This window comes from Quercus lobata, chromosome 2, assembly GCF_001633185.2.
Source record: "Quercus lobata isolate SW786 chromosome 2, ValleyOak3.0 Primary Assembly, whole genome shotgun sequence".
Lineage (NCBI taxonomy): Eukaryota > Viridiplantae > Streptophyta > Magnoliopsida > Fagales > Fagaceae > Quercus > Quercus lobata.
In genome coordinates, this window is record NC_044905.1 from 15,474,798 (window position 1) to 15,497,887 (window position 23,090).

General features: G+C 35.5%; 3 protein-coding genes across 3 annotated transcripts; 1 reads left to right on the forward strand and 2 right to left on the reverse strand.

Moving 5' to 3' along the window:
• Positions 1-7,868: 7,868 nt before the first annotated feature.
• Positions 7,869-10,193, forward strand: LOC115974699 (cysteine protease XCP1-like). Its single transcript, XM_031095176.1, has 4 exons — positions 7,869-8,390; positions 8,888-9,123; positions 9,580-9,720; positions 9,842-10,193. Exons 1-4 carry the CDS (start codon positions 7,931-7,933, stop codon positions 10,055-10,057), a joined length of 1,053 nt encoding a protein of 350 aa, XP_030951036.1. The 5' UTR covers positions 7,869-7,930; the 3' UTR covers positions 10,058-10,193.
• A 5,849-nt stretch (positions 10,194-16,042) lies between these two features.
• Positions 16,043-18,028, reverse strand: LOC115960030. The gene has a single exon (XM_031078728.1). The coding sequence runs from the start codon at positions 18,026-18,028 to the stop codon at positions 16,043-16,045; it is 1,986 nt and encodes a 661-aa protein (XP_030934588.1).
• Positions 18,029-20,769: 2,741 nt separating this feature from the next.
• LOC115973216 (probable inorganic phosphate transporter 1-9) lies at positions 20,770-22,672 on the reverse strand. Its single transcript, XM_031093465.1, has 2 exons — positions 21,969-22,672; positions 20,770-21,577 (listed from the first exon to the last, which is right to left on the reverse strand). Exons 1-2 carry the CDS (start codon positions 22,652-22,654, stop codon positions 20,770-20,772), a joined length of 1,494 nt encoding a protein of 497 aa, XP_030949325.1. The 5' UTR covers positions 22,655-22,672.
• Between the last annotated feature and the right edge of the window lie 418 nt (positions 22,673-23,090).

A 23,090-nucleotide genomic window follows, 5' to 3' on the forward strand; every position in this document is an offset into this window, starting at 1 on the left:
GACTACACGGGGCGGATTGCGAAATGGGGAACAATCTTGGGAGCTTTCGATATCAAATATATGCTCCGCACTTCCATTAAAGGCCAAGTCCTTGCGGACTTGGTGGCTGAGTTTACTGAGTCATAAAGAGGAGAGGACAGGGAATAGCAAGGCATGAATGGAAAGTCAGTTGACGTGATCTCCCCGCAAGGGCCTTTATCCCGGAAGATGTACGTTGATGGCATGGTAAATCAAAGGAGATTTAGAATGGGGCTAGTTGTGACATCTCTCGAAGGGATCATTATCAAGAAATCCTTAAGACTGGGCTTTTTGGCCACAAACAATGAGGCTGAATATGAGACTTTGTTGGAAGGAATGACCATGATTCAGAAAATGGGAGTAAGGACAATAGAGATATTCTTGGATTCGAGATTGGTTGTAGGCTAAGTAAAGGGAGAATTGGAGGCTAGGGACGTGAGAATGCAGGACTATTTGAGTCAAGTTAGGCGTTTACAATTAGGGTTGAGTCCTTTTCCTTACAACAAGTCCCAAGGGGCAAAAACACGCATGCCAACTCCCTTGCCACCCTCACAATCTCCTTAGTGCAGTGTTTACCTCGAGTCATCCTGGTCGAAGACCTGTATAAGCCTACCGAGTTCAAAGAGGAGAGGATCCCTATTCACCAAATTAGGGTGGGCCTAGTTGGATGGATCCTATTGTGCTATTTCTTAAGGATGACATCTTGCTCGAGGAGAAAGTAGAAGCTGATAAGGTGCGGAGAAAAGCTCATCCGTTCTGGTTGTTCAAGGATCAAAAGTTGTATAAGCGCTCCTTTTCTAGGCCCTATTTGCTATGTGTCCATCTTGAAGTAGTGAAATTACTCTTAGAAGAGTTACATGAGGGGATTTGTGGGAGTCATACAGGGGGCAGATCGTTGTCCTACAGGGCCCTCACTCAAGGGTATTGGTGGCTGAATATGCAAAAGAAAGCACATGAAGACGTGAAAAAGTGCGTCCAATGTCAAAGATTTGCTTCGAATATCTATCAACCAGGGGGTGTCCTCAACCTTCTGTCTAGCCCCTGGCCTTTTGTTCAATGGAGTTTGGATATTGTAGGGCCTTTCCCCAAAGCAGCAGGAAACTAGAGATGGCTACTAGTTGGCAATGATTACTTTACCAAATAGGTTGAAGCTGAGCCACTGGCGAACATTAGGGACGTGGATGCCATAAGGTTTGTGTGGAAGAACATTGTCACTCGGTTTGGGATCCCTCATACTCTCATCTCGGACAATGGACTTCAGTTTGATAACAAGGCTTTTAGAAGATACTAATGTGACTTGGGCATCAGAAATAGGTACTCAACTCTGACTTATTTGCAAGGGAACGGGTAGGCCGAGGCTACTACTAAGGTCATAGTGAACAGACTTAAGAATAGGTTGGACGACACAAAGGGCAAGTGGGTAGAAGAGTTGCCACACATTCTTTGGATGTATCGTATTACCCCTCGTAAGTCAACAAGAGAGACACCCTTCTCAATGACTTATGGGACCGAAGCTGTGATTCCTCTAGAGATCGAATTCCCAACATTGAGGACAAGCTCATTTACCCTAAGTCGCAATGACAACCTATTGGAGAAGAGTTTGGATTTGGTTGAAAAGCAGAGAGAAAATGTCATGGTTCAGTTGGCATACTATCAATAGAAGCTCAAGCAAGGGTATGACTCAAGTGTGAGATTGAGGCCGTTAGCACGTGGAGACTTAGCGCTAAAAAATGTTGTAGGTATTGCAAAAACCTAGCATGGGGAAAATTAGGGCCTAATTGGGAAGGACCATACTGTGTTACCTCGATAGTAGGCATATGTGTGTATTTCTTGGAAGACTTAGATGAAAATGCTGAACCACGTCCCTAGAATGTAAGTAACCTGCGAAGATATTATTATTAATGAAAGACAGCTCTGCCATGTTCTCCTTTTTAGCATTACGTGTTATCTCCACTACTTGTGTGAATATTAAACAGAACCTTGGTTATGCATGGATCCTCGGGCCACATACATTGGGTGAATTAATATTCTTAGTTATTTGCTTAAGTATTAAATAGAATCTTGGTCATGCTTGACTCCTCGGAACACATACTTTGAGTAAATTAATACTCATCATTATTTCTCTAAGTATTAAACAGAATCTTGGTTATGCTTGGCTTCTCGGACCATATGCCTTGGGTAAATTAATACTTTTCATTATCTTTCTAAGTGTTAAACAAAACCTTAGTAATATTGGTCCCCTCGAATTACATACTTTGGGTAAATTGACACTTATAATTATACAGGCCTACTATGAAATGGGGTGCTAGGTGAAACTCAAAATACGGTGGCCTTCTTGGATACGTACCCTGGATAAAATGAAATTTTAGGGCTGGGCAATAGTAGCATTAGAAGAAAGTTTGAGGGTTTTACAGTGCAAGGAGATGGAGCAGTCACATAAGAGAAGTTGTAGTAGTAATAGTAATAAATGAAGAGGGTCAGAGAAGGACCTGGCAGCACCGACCTGGTCTAGCCTCCCACAACCGTCCTATGAGATATATATATATATATACACACACATATATAATAGAACTACAAGGACATGTCATAGAAACCTAGCCAGTCGTCGTCTTATTAAGCTCCGTGGATTGAATACGCGTAAAGCAACTCAATCATAGAGAGTGTGCCATCTTTCTGGGAATCCAAGGGACCTCAGCCTCAGCTCCTCCTAATTAAGATGCTCACTTTTTTGATCCGTACCTGACCATTTAATACTCCGGAATTTCCATCAGGGCCTTGGCTACACAATTTATGAATCAATTTATATTCTACTTGGATAAGCAAAATTTATTTTTTCTATTTTATATATCCTTAAAAATATTTTACATTAAATTATTTTATTTTATGAATATAATTTGTGTTTAGTGTTCAGTTGAGCTGGACACACAATACTGAATTTCATTAAAATATCAATTTTATTCTTATTTTTAATTGTTTTTCTCTCTTCATATGTAATAATTATCATCCACCTTCTTTTTATATAAAAAATTAAATGTAAAATAAATAATATTAGTGTAATTTTATATACTATAACACCTCTATTTTTATATAATTTTACAGGACTGATATAAGTAAATTTTGATTTAATTAACTAAAATGATGTCTTCTTTTTTTTTTTTTTTTTTTTTTTTTTTTTTTTCTATTATACGGCGTTTGTTTTTAACGAAGTAATTAATGAAGAATTATTTGCACACAAGTGAGAAGGGTGGCTTTCTTGTGGGTGAGAGTTGAGAGAGACAAGACAAGTCAGAATGCACTCGTGCAGGTTGGGTGGGATCTATTGCGAGCCTTGGGAATAGGTTGGGGCACACACCTGCTTCTTTTGTCGTTTTTTATTTTATCAATTATCACACATTTTTTTTAGGGGGAGTAGTCACTGTTGTGAAGGGTACTTTAACTTAGGTGATTCCCTCAAAATCCCCATAATTAATTCCTTTAAACGGCCTATCAATTTAGTAATTTACATTTTGTCAGTAAAGATCAGATGGCCTTGGTCAGAGACTCAGAACCGTGCGACACTAGTTATTTAGACAAGCTGCATGGGCTCGTTGGAGCCGACCCATCTCCATAGACAACAAAGAAGTGCTATGAAAGACTCAGCCAAAATAATAATAATAAGATTTTGCTAATGTGCACACAATAATTAGTTTTTTTTTTAAAAAATTTATTTTTAAATTGAAAAAATATTGACAGTTTTTTCAATATTTAATTTTTTTTTTCCAAAAATAGATGGTTGAGACACACATTAGCCAGACCCATAATTTCTAGAGACACCCATTGTACATTGAATTTTGCATCTTGTTGATTTGTGTGATTATAAGTAATTGATATTTTCTATCATTAACTTATGTGATCCAAATTTTTTGATTGATCATTTACAATCACACAAGTTAATATATTGTAAATTTGGGTGTATGAATAGTTGCATCATAGTATAATAAATATTGTTGGAAAAAAAAATGTTATAAAAGATAAGTTAGGACTTAGGGATGACAACGAGTCGGATAGAGTTGGATCATGGACATCTGTCTTTGAAGTACTCTAAGCAATATTACATTATATAAATGATTTTTTATTGGATTAATATTTAAAAGATCTCATTGTTGGATTATTAGTTATTTATATTTTTAATAGTTAATACGTATGTCAAATTTCGTATCAATTAGATATTATTTATTATTCAACAAATATATATACAAACATATTCACATACACATACGCACTTATAATGAGGTGGAGTGAAATGAGGCATAGCAATCAAAACTTGTCCCCACCTCATTCTCCATCCAGGAAAGGAAAAATGTGCGTGAAACAAATCATATTGGGTGAAACATTTTACCATCCATAATCCAGGTTAGTTAATTTAGACCCAATGTGCTTTATCATGACCAGGAGTTCACACTAATTACCTAAGGATAAATGATGTAGGATGTATTTATTTTAATAAAGGAGAAGTTATCGTTCATCTTTGGTGGTTCGACCTAATTACAATTTAGTTCACAAAACAACTGTTATGTTTGATCCCTTTTAAGGTTTAGATTAAACAAAAATTGTTAATGATCTATATACAAAGATTACACAATTATTTCATTTAATTTAATCCAAATTTTATTGGGTTTTATGTAACCATAAAAAAACTTACTAATTGGGTGATGAGACCAAACTTTGCTTATAACGGCAATAATATTTGAGTTATATGTGGGCATTTCGTTGAACTGGCTGACATCCAAGTCCCAACTCAATGATTTCATTGTTTGAACAGGGTTGCAAAATCTGTCCTCGCCAATAATTCCGGTTCCGGCCGGCCGGCCAGCCCAACAGCAATTAGCAACATAGGACTGCCTAATAAATTATTAATCCTACTATTTTGTTTATTAAATTTTTTTTTGAAGATAAAAAGCATTATAAGTGGCTACACATTGCAAGTACTACTACTTTCACGTATTGAACTGATTTTTTATAGTTCTTTCACTACTACTACTACTACATCATCTTCTTCTTCTAATTTCTAACGCCAAATGAAGCTAATGGATAAGACGGAATGCAACTGAAGATTTTGGTCCCTAGCTCCTAATAATCTGAGTCATCTGACTAATACATATTCATTCTCCTTACAAATATAAGATGATGAGAAAACAACGTTTCATGGTGGAGTTATGATACGGAGCAGCATCTTGTGTATTATTTGTCCGAAAATTCTAAAAAGACGTGCAACAGTTATATCATTGCCTTTCCTCGCCAAGAAACCGATTCATTATCTTCAAAATATAATTTGCAGGAGATCATACAAAATCTGAATTCAGTGTAAACGGAATAGTAAAGGCCATTCAAAAAGTTGTACAGTTGCCAATTCCTTTTGGCAATGTTTATTTATTTACGAAACTTTGCCAATGTTTATAGTTATAATCAATATACAAGACTAACTTTTGCAATAAATTGCAGTCGTTATGAAAATTATTTTTACATAAATTTATCATTTATTTTTTCAATAATTTACAATTGACTCTATACTTTAATTATTAACACTAAAAGTTGTATCCCTAGATATTCTCTTATATAATTTTTGGGTGCTCGTAAGGTAGTAGTAGTAGAAAATGATGATTTGTAATTTTTTTAGTGGAAGATTTGTAATTTGTTATTATTATTATTTTGATAACCTTGTAATTTGTTATTATTGGGAACTGTACGCGCTTGCCTTTAATACCTTTTCAGTTCTCTGTTCTGTCTTTTTGACATGCTATCGGCTCCAGTGAGCTAAATATACAGTCTTTCAAATTTTGAACGACTTTAGTGACTGCACACAAAGACACAATATTAAAGTGCAATCACCAAAGCATTGAGGTAAATAGGTAGTACGGTGCTTGAGTCCAAATGTACATCTTTCTCTCTGTCTCTGTATTATGTTTTCTGAAAAGTTGAGTGTTTAAACTTTAAAGTTTCTGCTTATTATGATGAACTCGAGTCGGTCAGTATAATATAAATCCATGAGCAACATTAACGAATTTCATAAGCATTGTTGCTCATCAGCATGCAAGTAGTGAATTTCCTAAATATCAAGTAAAAAAGAACAAGTTATGATAACAATTTTCTTTCTTTAAAGTTTAGGAGATTTTGTGTCCATTTGGAAATCAGTAATTTTTGATAACTTATTTGTATATTGTTTAACAAATATAGTTATCGGTAACTTTTATGCTAAAAGTATAGCAAAAAGCTAAAAACTATAGCAAAAAATTAAAAATTAGTTTATTTTTTTAAAAAAGAAGCTATATATTTAAAAACAACTGAATCACAAATAAAAATAGCAAAAAACTTTTGCCAAACGCACATATATTTGTATATATGCTGAATTATGTTCAATCCCCAGGGATTGAAATTATTGTGTGCGCTACCGCATGGATGACCGGCCTAGTAGCTAGGGAAATAGAATTGAAAGGTGAATTTTGCAATTTAAGTTATGTTGGCTAATTCTTGTGTCAAAATTAAACTTCATAAAATCCTTTTCCTTTTTGCTCTAGATTGAGTTTCTTCTAGAGTTTCTCATTCAAACCATTGATACATACCCGTTACTAGCTAGTGAGTTCATTGGGGTATTCCTAATTCAAAGAATTCTTTCGAGTACCATTAGAGTTTTGTCGATTGCATACAAGAATTTCAGAGTACTTCTGGAGCTAATGTGATGGGAGGTCCACAGTTTGTTTGTTGAGGTTGTGAGAAGAGTTTATTTACAAAAGGTTTTGTATATAAGTTTATACTATTTGTAACTGTTACTTCAATAGTTAAATTTCTCGTGGGTAGGATATTCAATAGTGGTTTTTTCTTTTAGGGGATTTTCAAAAGTTTTCCACTTTGTTAACAATTATGTGTTCGTTTTATTCTTTTTATTGTCTTTATTGCTTTTGGATTGTAGTGGCCGGTGACAATCTTATGGTTGATTTTATTGTGATTGTTCTGTCTGTTTGATTACTATCCATTAAATTGTTCGTTGGTGGTCTAAATCAAAATTTTAAAATTTCATAATGAACTTTTTCATTCTCATGTCAAGTGTCTTGTAGCTGAGTTGACATCTCCTAATTATGTATAAAGTGTTTGGAAATTTTGAGAGAAAAATGATTCGAATTGCGAGATTAGCATTATATTGTGATTATTTCTAAAATAAAAAAATCTTTTTCATCCTCATATATATATATATAGGATTTTGCTAATGTGTGCCCATAATTTTTATTTTTGGAAAAAGTTTTCTTAGAAATTAAAAAATTATTGACAGTTTTTTCAAATTTCAAGAAAATATTTCAAAAAATGGATAGCTTAATGTGTGCCTAAAGACACACACTAACCGGACCTATATATATAAACACACACATACACACATGGTCTAAAATCTTAGTTCATCAATTGAGAAATGATATATGATTTAACATATTCATTTTTAGTTAATGAAATACTATATATAAATGGATTTTCCCCATTTACGTATATAGTGAGATAGGCAAATTGTTAAAGACACGTGTCTCTGTCTGTGTCTGAGAGAGAGAGAGAGAGAGAGAGAGAGAGAGAGAGAGAGAGAGCCCTTTGCGTAAATGTAATTTTTGTGACTGACTCATTGAAACTCCTGACGTGCAATATGATAACACACGATAGAGTTGGTCACCGCTGTATTATTAAGGCATATGATCGTATGCTTTGATTCAAAGCCTGCTAAAAGAACCAAGCTTAAAGACTCAGTATTCAGAAGAAAATTCTATTAACTTTACTTGAAAGAAACATATGAAACATAACCTATAAAGACGACTCCTATCTTTCCCTTGATCTCCACCCCTTCATTTTTCTTCTCCCTTATTCAGAAAAGAACCTACTATAACCCTAGCTAAAAAAAATGGTTCTTTCTTCATATAATAAGGCACTCATTGCCTGCTCCGCATGCCTTTTGGCTTGTTCTGCTTTAGCTCACGATTTCTCCATCGTGGGCTATTCGCCAAACGATTTGACATCCATTGGTAAACTCATTGAGCTCTTTGAATCGTGGATGTCAAAACACAACAAAAGTTATGAGAGTATTGAGGAAAAGTTGCATAGATTAGAGATTTTCAAGGATAATTTGGAACACATCGACGACACTAATAAAAAGGTTAGTAACTACTGGCTTGGATTAAATGAGTTTGCAGATTTGAGCCATGAAGAGTTCAAAAATATGTATCTGGGGCTGAACGATGCCTTGCCTAAGAAGAGGCAGTCCCCAGAAGAATTCGCTTATAGAGATGCCACGGATTTGCCCAAGTCTGTGGATTGGAGGAAGAAAGGAGCTGTCACTAATATCAAGAACCAGGGCTCATGTGGTAAGTATTTATGTGTAGTTTTAGTCACATAACTTTTTTAACGAGTCATGTAATTTATTTAAATAAAAATAATACACATAAATAATCTTATAAATGATCACGTAATGAATTGCAAAAAATAATTTCAAATTGGTTTACAATTATACTTATTTTTTCACACATAGTATTCTCCATATATATAAAATGCTTTAGACATTCTTATCTTAGGATATTAAACTTTTTATAAGTGGAATTCATGATTTCAAGTTGACATATATCAACAAGTTTTAAAGACAAATTGTGGGACATATCACTCTGTCCTATGGCCTATTGGGCTTGCTTTTATTACTATTATCATTGGGGTTTTTATTTACATGGTTATATTCGACTCTACGCATCAAATTCATGTTGACTGTAATAATTCAACTTTTTAAGAATATCTAAATTAAGTGAACCTAATCTAGGTGGGCCTCGTCATGGCTAATATCCTGATTGACAAAATTTTTGGGAATACACAGGTAGTTGCTGGGCATTTTCGACCATAGCTGCAGTTGAGGGCATAAACCAAATCGTTACAGGAAATTTGACTTCACTGTCTGAGCAAGAGCTAATTGATTGTGACACAAAGTTCAATAGTGGCTGCAATGGGGGTCTCATGGATTATGCGTTTGCTTACATCGTCTCTAGTGGAGGAATTCATAAAGAAGAAGACTACCCTTACCTTATGGAAGAAGGGACTTGTGAGATGAAAAGGGTAAGTAGAAAACCCAGAGTGTAAGACATTTTTTATTTTTTATTTCCCGTGAGTCTAGGCCTCGGCCTGAAAGCTTTACAAATTGGCCAGGTTTGGGTAAAAGAGAGGCTTCATCAAAGCCCATTATCAAAAAGTATACATTGGCCCTGTATATAATAATAGATTAAGGCTGTCGACCCGTTTATCACAGTAATCCCCTAATTAAGCTAACATTATAGTAATTTAAACATATGTATATAATTAAGCTAACATTATTCGTCTACTGAATTTGATGATTATTTTTTGATGGAATAATTTTTAATTTCATTTAGTTCATATTTTGTGGAACATGGCAAGTATATATATGCTAATTTGCTAACATCCAATTAAGTTGATCTTATTTACTCCTTTTACGAAAATAAAAATTTAGATGTAGATTTTCTACCAATATATATATATTTCATTTTTTTTTATCAGGGAGAGTCGAATGTAGTGACCATAAGTGGCTACCATGACGTGCCGCAAAACAATGAACTAAGCCTTCTGAAGGCACTCGCAAACCAGCCCCTCAGTGTGGCTATTGAGGCTTCTAGTAGAGACTTTCAATTCTATAGTGGGGTAAGCTTACTATGAACTCAACAACATATATACCTGCAATGAATAATTACTCAAATATGCCTGGATATTTATATTTATCAATCTCCCAACTCTAATATAAATGACATTGATGAATCTGTAGGGTATTTTTGATGGCCATTGTGGAACTGAGCTAGATCATGGTGTGGCTGCCGTTGGATATGGGACATCAAAGGGTTTGGATTACATCATTGTGAAGAATTCATGGGGACCGAAATGGGGAGAGAAAGGCTACATAAGGATGAAGAGAAACAATGGCAAGCCTGAAGGGATATGTGGAATCTACAAAATGGCTTCTTATCCTACTAAAAGGAAGTAAAAGGAAGAACAACAATTGTTGTATTTTAAAGATTTGCGTCTTTATGATGTTTCGATACTCATATTAAAAATAATGTGATCAGCCAAGCCATCTCCTTTTTTTACATACTATAAATTCCATAAGAGAAATTCAATTCTATGCTTCCTTTATAAATTGAAGTGTTCATTCTGTTTCGAGAAGGCAATCATATGAGAGAACAAACCCAGAGTTCAAAATATACGGGTATCCATTTTCACAGTTTAATGAGAGAAGACAAAGGTTAAAAAAATTGAGAAAAATGTTTACCACTAAACCTTTTTCTTTTGAATTGTTTACCTCCAAATTAGTTTGGAGATAATTTCCTCCAACCCACTACATAATGGTTAAAATGACTATACCTTTAGTTATATGATTTTTTAATGAATTATATAAAAAAATTTTAAATAATATACATAATTTTATCAATCGTCATATACCCCAAATTAGTTTGAAAAGAAACTTTTTAAATTACTTTAAAATGATGATATGTGTGTAGGAGGCAAAAATTTGTCAAGCCAATTACAAAATGCCACATCAAAAATTTAGTGACAAATTCCAAATTAATATGTCATTAAATTAATTAAGTCAAATGATGACATGTGTCATCCAAATTGACATCACATTGGCATATTAAAATTTGCCAAATGTCATTCGGCCCACAAGATAAAGATAAATTTTCTATTCAAAATTGATAGATAATTATCTTTATTAAAATAAATTAAATAGAGATAATTATTTATCTTTATTGATTATTATCTTTATCAAAATATGATATTTGTCAAAATAGATAAATAGAGATAATTATCTCTAAGAAGAATTCGGACCAATCGAAAGTCTACTACATATTTTCAAGCATATCAATTCGTAGTGGAGCTTATCCTCTGAAATCACTATAAATAGAGGACATCCCCTCTCATTTTGAAGACGAAGTTTTCAAGACGTCAAAACTCTGGAGAAATTCTGTCTCAAGAACACACTAAGAACATTCAAATAAGTTCTTTGAAGTTCTATTGGAATTAAGCTAAAAAAGCCTCCATAAACTTCAACAAACCTCAAATCCTTGAAGCTCAACGGATCAAGCCTCTAAAGCCCCAAAGGACTTCAACCTAAAAGCCTTCATATTCAAAGACTTGAAGAACAATAAATCTCTAATAAGCTTGAAGCTAGAGATTTGTTGTGGAGACCGTTCAATCCATCTTTCAACTAAAGTCAAGAAGATTCCTTGTTCAAGTCAAGTTCAGTGAAGATAGAATCAGAGGGTATTCTTTTGTAAAAGAATTGAAATAGAGATTGTACTCATTATACATCAATACAAATTTATATTTGCAAACCTATTTCTTTTCAATTGTTTGATTTTCTACAATTGAGAAAAATTTGTGTTTACCATCATGAGAAGAGCTTTGCTCCTAACTTGTCTTGCGAAGATAACTTTAAGAAGGAAATTTGTTTCCTAGTCAAAGTAGTAATCATATAAGGACTGAAATTCTATCCTTTGCAATGATGATCCTTCATGCCTTCCATCAGACACTAGAATTGCCCTTCATTTTGACTTATTTTCCTAGCCACATTGGTCTTTGACTAGATAAATTTGTTTTCCAGTCAAAGTGGTCTTAGTTAGACTCCTAGTAGGAATTAAACAAATATCCCCACTATGAGAAGAGATTTACTCCTAATCGAAGTGTAGTTAAAATATGCCACGTGATAGGAAAGTTCCTATTACAATTTGGCTAATGGCTATCACAATTGCTCTTAAGATGGGATTGCAATTCTTCCGAGCCTAATCTTGACAATTTAGGATTCCATATTTGCTTCAAGTCGGCGGCCATAAGGGCTTCCACTTTTAAGAAGGAAGTTTGCTTCTTAGTCGAAGTAGTCTTGCGAAGATAACTTCAATAAGGAGAATTCGTATCCTACTTAAAGTAATATTGGCCACAGTACACCTGATATCAACAGCCAACGTCCTATAAGAATTGAAACTCTATCCTATTTAAAGTCCTTATGAGTTTAATTCCAATTAGAACGAAGGAACTCGCAATGTCTTATTCCTTCCAAGAATCCTTCTTTATTTTGACTTCTTTTCCTGGCCAATCTAGTCTTGACTAGATGAGTTTTAGTTGCAATTAAACTCTCTGTGACCAGCACTATAAAAGGGTAGCCTCAGCTTCATGTTTATATCTTTGTAAACCGTCTCTTTTCTTTGTACGCTTTCAAATATATTGACTTATATTTGCTGGTGCAGATTTGATTTCAACCTTCCCGAAGTCATCCATGCCACTAGTAATAATTACTAGTATCTAAGTACAGGAAGCAGAGACTTTTCCCTCCATCAGGTACAACAATTCTTTTGATTCAAAGGAAGCGTGTGGCCCATAATGAACAACGTCGTGGTCCTATCTTGATCATGTCGATTGACCTTTCTAAACTAATATCACATATATATGATATTTAGTTCGATAGATTCAATGTACACTAGTTTCTTCGTATAATCCTCACTATTTGACGATTTTCTTTGCATGCAGCAGATCCATCTTTAAGGATTTGGCGTTAAGTCTTGCAAGAGTTGAATCACACAAACCTTTGGAGGTACATTCTTGATCAAAGCCTTTTTTTACTTGTGAATTTCTCTTCCTGCATGTCTATTTTTTTGTTTTGTTTTGTATTGTTCCACCTCCATTTAGAATAGGTAACATGATGACTTAGTGGCACTACGAAGGACTTGCAAGAGTTTATTTTGTTCCTCAAGCCAAGTAGCTACCGAAGACGATACGACCTTGAAGACGAAGACAATCTTGACGACGAAGTCTATCTGTGATACGATGACTTCCTTGAAGACGAAGACAATCTTGACAAGGAAGTCTATCTGTGATACGACGACTTCCTTGAAGAGGAAGACAATCTTGACAAGGAAGGAGTGATACGATGATCTTTAAGACAATCTTGACAACGAAGTCTATCTGTGATACGATGACTTCCTTAAAGACGAAGACAATCTAGATACGATGACTTCCTTGGAAGACAATTTTGACAACGAAGTCTATCTGTGATACGATGACTTCCTTGAAGAGGAAGACAATCTTGACAACGAAGATTGCATTGAAGAAGAAGGCTACTTTGAGGATGAAAATTGTCTATGCAAGGATGTGTGTCCATTGATATATTGCAGTGGAGCAATACTTGCATATGAGGATATAATAACTTTTTTTTTTATTGCATGTCCATGCCCTTTTTTTTTAACCTTCTTTGCACCGTAGTTTATATTCTTTTGTAGATTTTTTTTTTTTTTTTGTAGGTTCGCCCTATCATCATGGTGCTCTTCAAAGACTTCTCTTCATTCGGCAAGAAGTATCTTGTTGTTACTAAAGAATCAAATGACACTAAGGAAGTAGACATATCAATGCTCGTTGAAAGGCCGATTATTGGTCGATTTGCGGAAAGGCAGCTTGAACTTAAAGACTCAAGAGACATTGTTGAGTGGACCTATGATGTCTCTCGGAATTCTGATTCCCCTTCTGAAGCGTGGTCTTTGCAATGGAGCAACTGTTGATGCAACAATCTAAGGACGTGCTTTGGCATCTTTGCAATGGATGTGCATTGGCTTCTTGCTATGATACTTTTTAAAGGTATAAAATGATGAGTACCAAACTTTAGCGATACGGGGTGACACTATTCAAAGTTTAAATATGTGAGAAGATGACATCAAAACTTCGAGGATTTGAGGTGATCCAACTCAACAGAGAGGCAACTCAGTCCAAACTTTAGAGATGCAAAGAGGTGCCACCAAGTTTTTGAAGATGCAAGGAGATACCACCAAGTCTTTGAAGATGAGAGGCAACACTGTGCAAACACCAAGACTTTATACGTGAAAGGTAGAACTACTTAGACTTTAAAGACGAGAGAGAAAGCACATTTTAGAGATGCCAAGAGACATTCTCACAATGATGTCTGCTTTCATGGAGACTTTGCATTCCTTCTGGTTGTAATGTCTTACAATGATGTTAGCCTTCATACGGTAGCATTGTCTTCTTTTAGCGACTATCTCATAGTGATGTTCGCCCAAAACTATGATTGCACTTGAGTGTGACATACCAAGTTTTGCCCGTGTTGCACTTGAGAGAGATCGAGTCATCACGTGGTTCAAGAAAGTTTTTTTATCAAGTAGTTCAGGAGGAGTTTTTTTTTTTTTTTTTTTTTTTTTTTTTTTTAAGGATGTGACTGAACTCGCTGCCTACGTACCCAAAAGGGGATCAAGTCAACACATAGTTCAAAAGGAGATTTTTTTTTTGAAGATGTGATTGAACTCAGTAAATGATACCAAGCTGCCTACGTATCCAAAAAGGGATCAAGTCAACACGTAGTTCAGAAGGAGAGATTTTTTTTTTTTTTTTGAGGATGTGACTGAACTCAGTAAATGATACCAAGCTGCCTACGTACCCGAAAGGAAATCAAGTCAACACGTAGTTCAGAAAGGGATTTTATTTTATTTTTTTGCTCTGACTTTTGCCTAGGCCGCCTTTTTAAAGGTTTTCAACCTAGCGAGCTTTTAATACCCTAAGTTTTGCCTAGGCCGCCTTATAAAAAGGTTTTCAACCTAGCGAGCTTCTCTTTTTTTTTTTTTTTTTTTTTTTTTTTTTTTTTTTTTTTGTGCCTAACTTTTGCCTAGGCCGCCTTAAAAAGGTTTTCAACCTAACGGTTTTTTTTTTTTTTTTTTTTTTTTTATTTTTTTTTTTTAATTTTTTTTAGAACACTTTCAAGAGTAATGGGAAAACATCATGTACCCTTTGACTGTTGAGGTAGGCAGTTTTAGGCTCTTACCAAGGAGCATTTCAAACTTCAATCATAGTAATGCTTCAAGAATTTGCCGTTGATGGGGCTAATTCTCAAACCATCTTCAGTTGTATTAGTGTTGATTTCCTTCAATTCCTCAACTGTAGCTTGTATGCCTTCTTCAAAGATGGGTGGAGCATCCTTAACATCATCTTCGACTTCTTGGTTTGTGGTCACCATTGTACACCTTTTTATAGTCAAGGCTTCTCCAGTATTCACTTCCCAAATGGTTCTACGTTTCATACAAGATGGAATGGAGCTTCGAATCTCATTCAAATCTTGATCAACAATAAGTGTGTCGTTAGCATCTCTAGGAAGGAAATTTGTCCTCTTATTCTGCTTTCGTCTTGCCTTTAAATCTTTTGAGAGTCGAGAAGGGATTGAATGACTAAGCCTTTTGAGAACTGAACCTCGAGTGCCAACTTGAGAAGGGGTTGAGTGACTGAGTCTTGTGAAAATAGAGCCTTGAGTGTCAACAATAGAGTTATCTTCTTGAGTCCCTAACCTATCAAAGACTGAGATATGTGAAGTGGGTCGCCTAATGCGGTCAAAAACAGACAAATTCTTTGATAGATTCAAAGATTGTTCTTCTTCCTCATAATTTGCCGAAATTACAGAAACACTAGCTTTTCGGATGGGAATATGAACAGTTGGTGGGGTGTATCCAATTTCAACCTTAGAACTTGTTACACTGAAACCTTTAGCCTTTGACACTTTATGTTCTTCTTTTCTAGAGGCTTCAGGGATGAGCTTACCCAAACCACTTGGCTTCTCATGGTCATAACCAGCTTTAGCCATGAGTCTATATGCATTAGGGTCAAAACCCTCTTTGGTTCGTTTGGTGGGCAAAGTCCCATGTTCAACAATTGGTCCTTGGGATGGTCTTGTGAACCCTTTCAATGGTTGGCTTGAGATTCTTGATTTTGTGATTTTAGCAACTGGGAGAGTTAATCCCTGCAGATCTTCCAATACTGACTCTCAATCTCCTGAAAAGGGTGATTGACCCTCTTTTCTTTTGGTGACTGGGACATAGTGTAACATAGGAGCTGCCTTAGTCGCTTTAGAAACTTGATGCTTCTTCTCTTCCGTGGAAGTCTTTGTTTGCTTGGTTTCCTTCTTCTCAATTGGCTTGGCTTCCTTCTCCTAAACTAGAGAGTCAATCCTTGAAGTTTTGTAGTGGAGGTTTACATCTTTGCTAGATTGTGAAACAATGACTTGTGCTTCTTCTGGTGTATCATCTTCCAAGTAAAATTTTGCATCAGCAAAATGTGATTCAGCTACAGTAAAAGGCTTGTGATCAGCTACTATCTTCTTAACTTGTCCATCTTGGAAATATTTAAAGCATTGGTGATATGTAGATGGCACAACACCATACTCATGCAACCATGGTCTTCCCATAAGCACTTTGTAAGTGGTCTTGGCATCAATGACATGAAAGAGTGCACTTGATTCCATTTCACCGATGAGCATATGAAGTCTAATCTTTCCAATAGCTCTTTGTCCACTTTGATTAAAGCCTTGAATCATCAATTTACTGGGAAGTAGTTCATCCAATGAGATTCCAAGTTCTTTCAATATTTTGAGTGGAAGGATATTAACTGCAGATCCACCATCAATAAGGATACGATTGACTTCTTGTTCTCGAATGTAGCCAGTCACAAATAAGGGACGATTATGAATCTTGGATCCCAACAAACGATCATCATCAGTGAAAATGATTGAAGACCAATATGCTCTATACATAATAGCTCGCTCTATTTCTTCCTCACTATCTGAAGAGTCTTCTTCACCACTTATTTGATAACATGTAAGAGATGAAAAGATATAATCCTCGGGAACTGGCACTGGGGAGAAAGCCATTTTCACCTCAATAGGCTCAAATGAGCCAAATTGAATGGTGAAATAAGTAAAAGTGGTTGTTGAGGCTACCATGGCTAGATTGGCAGTTGCAACTTCATCATCAAATGTGATCTTTCCTTGATGGGCTAGCTCCATGATTTTATCTTTCAACACAAAGCATTGTTCTATGGGGTGGCCTATGAGGCGATGATACTTGTAATACTTGGGATCATTTGTTTGGTCAGCCTCTTCAGGACGTTTCATCTCCGGTAGCTCAATCAACTTCAACTCAAGTAGATGATCCAACATGTTAGAGATATCGGAATCAGGGAATGGATATTTCTTTTCTTGCATTTCTTGTAAGGTTGGTCTTCTTCTTCTCTCTTGTGTGAGAGCATATGTTTGTTCTTTTATCTTAGGTTTAACTAGAACTTTGAGAGGAGCAGTAGTTACAATCAAAGACTGTTTGTTTTCCAGTTTAGGAGGGAATTTGCCCCCTTTGCGAGTATCTTGTCTTTCTCTCCCATTGTAGGGTTCTTGAACAGGTGGGCCTTGGTGACCATTAGAAGCAATACTAAGCTCCATGTCATGAGCACGTGTTGCTAATTCTTCAAATGTTTTAGGCTTTATTCCTTGAAGAATGTAGCTTATAGCCCAATTCATTCCTTGAATGCACATCTCAATTGCAGACGCTTCAGATAATTGATCCTTGCAATTGAGACTAAGATTTCTCCACCGTTGAATGTAATCAATGACAGGCTCTTCTTTCCACTGCTTTGAATTGGTGAGTTCTATCATGCTAACAGTACGCCGAGTACTATAAAAACGATTTAGGAATTCTCGCTCCATTTGATTCCAACTATCAATGGAGCCAGGCGCTAGGTTGGTATACCAATCAAACGCATTTCCCTTCAAAGAGCGAACAAATTGCTTGACCATGAGATCCCCATAAGTTCCAGCATTGTTACAAGTTTCCACAAAGTGAGCTACATGTTGCCTTGGATTGCCTTTACCCTCAAATTGTTGGAACTTTGGTGGCTGATAGTTTTGAGGCATCCTCAAGAGATCTATCCTTTGAGTGTATGGTTTAGCGTAGGCAATGGATGCTTGACTTCCACCCCCTACTTGGTCTTTGATAGTCTCCTTGATTAACTCCTTAAGCTGGTCAGGAGAGATAGACCCCTCTGTAGAGAAATTAAGATCCTTTGTTGAATTTTCAGGTTTGTCATTATGGGTTTGTTTCGACCTAGAGCTTTCATCTTCACGATTCACTCCAGATGTATTCCCCATCTTATCCATTAGGAGAGCTATTTATGCATCTCTCATTGCTTCCCTTTCTTTCATAGACTTCATTAATTCTTCTAAGGTCTGGGCTATAGTCGAGACTTGTTCCTCCAAAGATGTTGTGTTAGTCATCATGACTGGCATGGCAAATGAGCTAACAGAGTGAGGAGAATCCCTAAGCTTGGAAGCAGGAATATCGTCTGAAAAAGAGAATTCAGAGCCATCAAGTGATTCATCCTTTTCGTCAACAATCAGAGCTTCTTGTGTTGGTTCTAGTGACAAAGCTGGTTGAGACAACATTTCTTTGACGAGGCCAGCTACATCTTTGCTTGCCCCCTGAGTAGATGAAGCTGTTTGTGACTTCTCGGTTTCAGAAGTGTTGAAAATAGACGAAGATTGGGGTATAGGTGTTGTTTGAGCATAGACTTCTGCAAGGGCTTTTATCCTTCCCCTTGTCATGGGTCCAGTATAAGGAATATCAGAGTTTGAATCAAGTGTGCGATCAACTTCACTTGTTCCAAAAAGAGGGTTATCGATTTGAGTCTTCTTTGAAGCCATATGGCTTCAAAGGATGTGACAAGTTGATGAAGAAGAGATGAGAGGTAGAGATTGTCCCACCGGACGTGCCAAAAATTTGTAAACACAAATTTTTCTCAATTGTAGAAAATCAAACAATTGAAAAGAAATAGGTTTGCAAATATATTTGTATTGATGTATAATGAGTACAATCTCTATTTCAATTCTTTTACAAAAGAATACCCTCTGATTCTATCTTCACTGAACTTGACTTGAACAAGGAATCTTCTTGACTTTAGTTGAAAGATGGATTGAACGGTCTCCACAACAAATCTCTAGCTTCAAGCTTATTAGAGATTTATTGTTCTTCAAGTCTTTGAATATGAAGGCTTTTAGGTTGAAGTGCTTTGGGGCTTTAGAGGCTTGATCCGTTGAGCTTCAAGGATTTGAGGTTTGTTGAAGTTTATGGAGGCTTTTTCAGCTTAATTCCAATAGAACTTCAAAGAACTTATTTGAATGTTCTTCGTGTGTTCTTGAGATAGAATTTCTCCAGAGCTTTGACGTCTTGAAAACTTCGTCTTCAAAATGAGAGGGGATGTCCTCTATTTATAGTGATTTCAGAGGATAAGCTCCACTACGAATTGATATGCTTGAAAATATGTAGCAGACTTTCGATTGGTTCGAATTCTTCTTAGAGATAATTATCTCTATTTATCTATTTTGACAAATATCATATTTTGATAAAGATAATAATCAATAAAGATAAATAATTATCTCTATTTAATTTATTTTAATAAAGATAATTATCTATCAATTTTGAATAGAAAATTTATCTTTATCTTGTGAGCCGAATGACATTTGGCAAATTTTAATATGCCAATGTGATGTCAATTTGGATGACACATGTCATCATTTGACTTAATTAATTTAATGACATATTAATTTGGAATTTGTCACTAAATTTTTGATGTGGCATTTTGTAATTGGCTTGACAAATTTTTGCCTCCAAATTTTTGCCTCCTACAATGTGTCCTTCCAACTTGACCCAACTAAACCCCACACCACCTATGGTTAAGTTGTGTCAGTTGAGTTTTAATAAAAAAAAAAGGGGGTTTTGTTAATGGATGCATTTAGGAAATTTGTTAATGGACAATTTTAGAAAATTTTTAATATCATTTTCATAAAAAATATAAAAAAACTATTAAAAATCAATTACTTTTTTCTTTTCCTATAAAAAGATTTTAAAAATATTTTTTAAATCAATATTCTTAGGACATCCGTTAAGTTGGAAGGACGACGACATATGACACAATTTTAAAGTAATTTGAAAGGCTTCTCTCTAAACAAGTTTAGAGAGAAATTTTATCAAGAAAAAAAAAATCACAAAATAACATATTTTTTTTATATAAAAAATATTGTTAATAAATAAATTGAATAAATTGAATATAATGAATATGTTATTATTTTGTAGTAAAATACCATTTAATACCAAACGCACATTTCAAGTATTATGTGTGCGTTTGGTATTGGCTTAAAAAACCATTTTTTTTATTATATAGTTTATTTTTGCTATTATTTATGAGTTCTATTATACTATTTTAGCTATCTTTTAACTTTATCTACAGTATTTTCAACAAATTTTTTTCAGTTTTAGTTAAATAAGCTGTTTCCAAATATACATTATATGTGTGTTTGGGCATACGGATGCACATAAGTGCATGTGTCACTTACATAAGTGATCCCTAATATCAAATCTTAACTTTGTTTTTATTTTGAGGTCTCACAAATACGGGAGTCTTATGTACAACATATGACCTTCTTGCACTACCTTTCGTTTGATCAAGAATAACTTGATAAATTGTATAATTTAAATTACAATTTGGGACAAAAATATTGATCACTTGCTTAAATCTCTTAAATATATTGGTACAAATAAAACAGAAGTGAAAGTTATTGGAGTAAATCAGTGCTATTGTACATAGAAGTTGCTTCGGCAAGAAATTCAGTATGTCATGACTATGACTTATCAATTACTATGAGCCAACAAACAGTTTTCTGCATACAAGATGGTCGATTTTTTTTTTTAAATTTCAACTCTCTAAGTTTGTTGTATCTCAATCACACAAATCTCTAGCATGAAGTTGGGGGGGGAGGGAGAGAGGGAGAGAGAGAGACAATAGATTCATTTGAAAACAAATGTGAATGCACACTTATTCTTAATAAACAATAGGTTAATCCTCATTCTCCTCTAATGATCTTCCCATAGTTTCACGCGTGAAAAAATAAGTCACTGCCGTCCCCAACAAACAAACTCCAGCAAGTATTATAAATGAGGCAGCCATATCATCAATTACTTTTGGCTTACCATCCTTTTTGTGATTTTTAACCCATACAAATCCTACCGAGCCAATAATTGCCCCTACCTTCCCAATAGCCCCAGAAATTCCATGACATGTTGATCTAAATCTTGCCGGGAAAAGCTCTGCTGGCACTATAAAAGTGGTTGTGTTCGGTCCAAAGTTTGCGAAGAAAAAGGTGAGGCCATAGAGAATTAAGAAACCTTTATTCTGTTTATTTTTTGTCCATGCATGATAGGATATCCCAAGTGCTAAATAAACCAGTGCCATGAGGAAAAAACCCATCATTTGTATTTTGACTCTTCCAATCCTATCAATGAAATAAACAGTGAACCAGTAGCCTGGAATTGTAAAACATGCTGCAATAATTACTTGAAATGTTGCAAAATTTAAAGCATCTTTATAGGCATTCTTGTTTTCATTCGTTTGGAGATGGTCATAATATATGCGAGATTGGAAGAAGTTGCTGCTGTAAAAAGCAATATCAACAAGAAACCATGTGAAGGAGCAAGAGAATAAATAGCGGCCATGGCGTTGAAAAAATTGCTTGGAGAGGAGGGGATAAGGCGGTGGAGTAGGTGGCAGTAAGTTATCTTCCACAATCTGATCCATTGGAATTTCCATCACCTTCTCCATGTCCATAGTCGCTTGGACGATTTTTTGTTCAACCAAAGCTGTATATCTACGTGAAAAACAATACATATAAAGCTAGAAGAGATAAGCTATTGTTCATTGACTAATTAATTTAATATATAAATTTGAAAGAGTCACCGGAAAATATCATGTGGTTACAACTTCGGACAATTTTAATGACCAATTCAGCTTTGTCAATCTAACCATAATTAAAATTTATAAATCACAATGCATGCTTTGCACAATATTTGTGAAATGGAAAATTCATCACTAAATCTATAATCTATTAATGATGAACTGCGAGAATACTCTTGGAGGACAATGACGTTTTGTGCATTCCTCTTACATTCCTGGTATGATGGACTTTTATTATAAATTTAATTAGTTGACGTAAGAAGAGTGAATATGCACGTATCACAATAATTACTAAATGTATTTACCTGGCAGTTTCGGGCATCTTCATTCGCCAATAAAATGTTAACCCAGCTGGAATTGCACCAAGCATCAGTATTAACCTCCATGCGATATCTGAGACCTTGGTCGTCTGATCTTTTGACGCTCCATTAGCAGTGCTTTTAAATATTTCGCACACCACCACGGTGACCGCCGAAGTAGCCAAGATCCCAAAGCCCTGCATTGAAAACACGGCTCCTATAAAAGCACCACGGGTCCTCTTGTTAGCGAACTCCGACATAATCGTGGCCGATAAAGGGTAGTCCCCGCCAATCCCTAAGCCCAGAATAAACCTGAACAACCCCATACTCACCAGAACACAGTTCTTTGTGGTGCATATAGAGAACCCACATCCAATGGAACTCAGCACCATGATCATCAATGCGATCCCATACACGCGGCGCCTACCGACTAGATCACCGAGCCTACCGAATACTACTTGACCAATTACGGTACCCACAAGAGCGATGGCCGCCATGATGGACACAACCTTAGTTGGGGTCACATATTTGTTCTTCTCGTAGTAGATCCTTCCGATGAGTATCATAATCGAAGGGATACAGAAGAGGTCATAGGCGTCAGTGAAGAGGCTCATGCCAGCTATAATAATGGCCTTGAAATGGTAAAACTGAGTTCTTGCACCGTCAAGGGCGGAAAGAACTTTTAACACCATTCTTATTTCTTGCAAGATTTGAGAAGCTTACCTTTTTATGTTCTATCCTTTTAGGTTTAATAACAAGGCTCTGAAAGTGAAGCGGGTATTGAAAATTCTTTGCCATCCTTGTTAACAGCGTGGTGCACACATTCCTTGAAAGTGAGAGGGCATTGAAAATTTTCTGGTGTTGTTAACAGTGTGGTACGTAGTAACCAGGGACGGAGCTTTTCATTGACTAGGGGACAATGACCCTCCAATTGTTTAAAAATAAAAAATCATAATAGTATATATATATATATATATATATATATATATATATATTCCGAATTCTTTTAACATTTAGATTCAAGAGAATTACTCTTGTCCCCCTCTCTCCAAACATTTACAAATTGGCCCTTAAAACCCAACCCAAAAAAAAAGCCATCACTTTATTGTAAAATTTTAAATTGGTGAA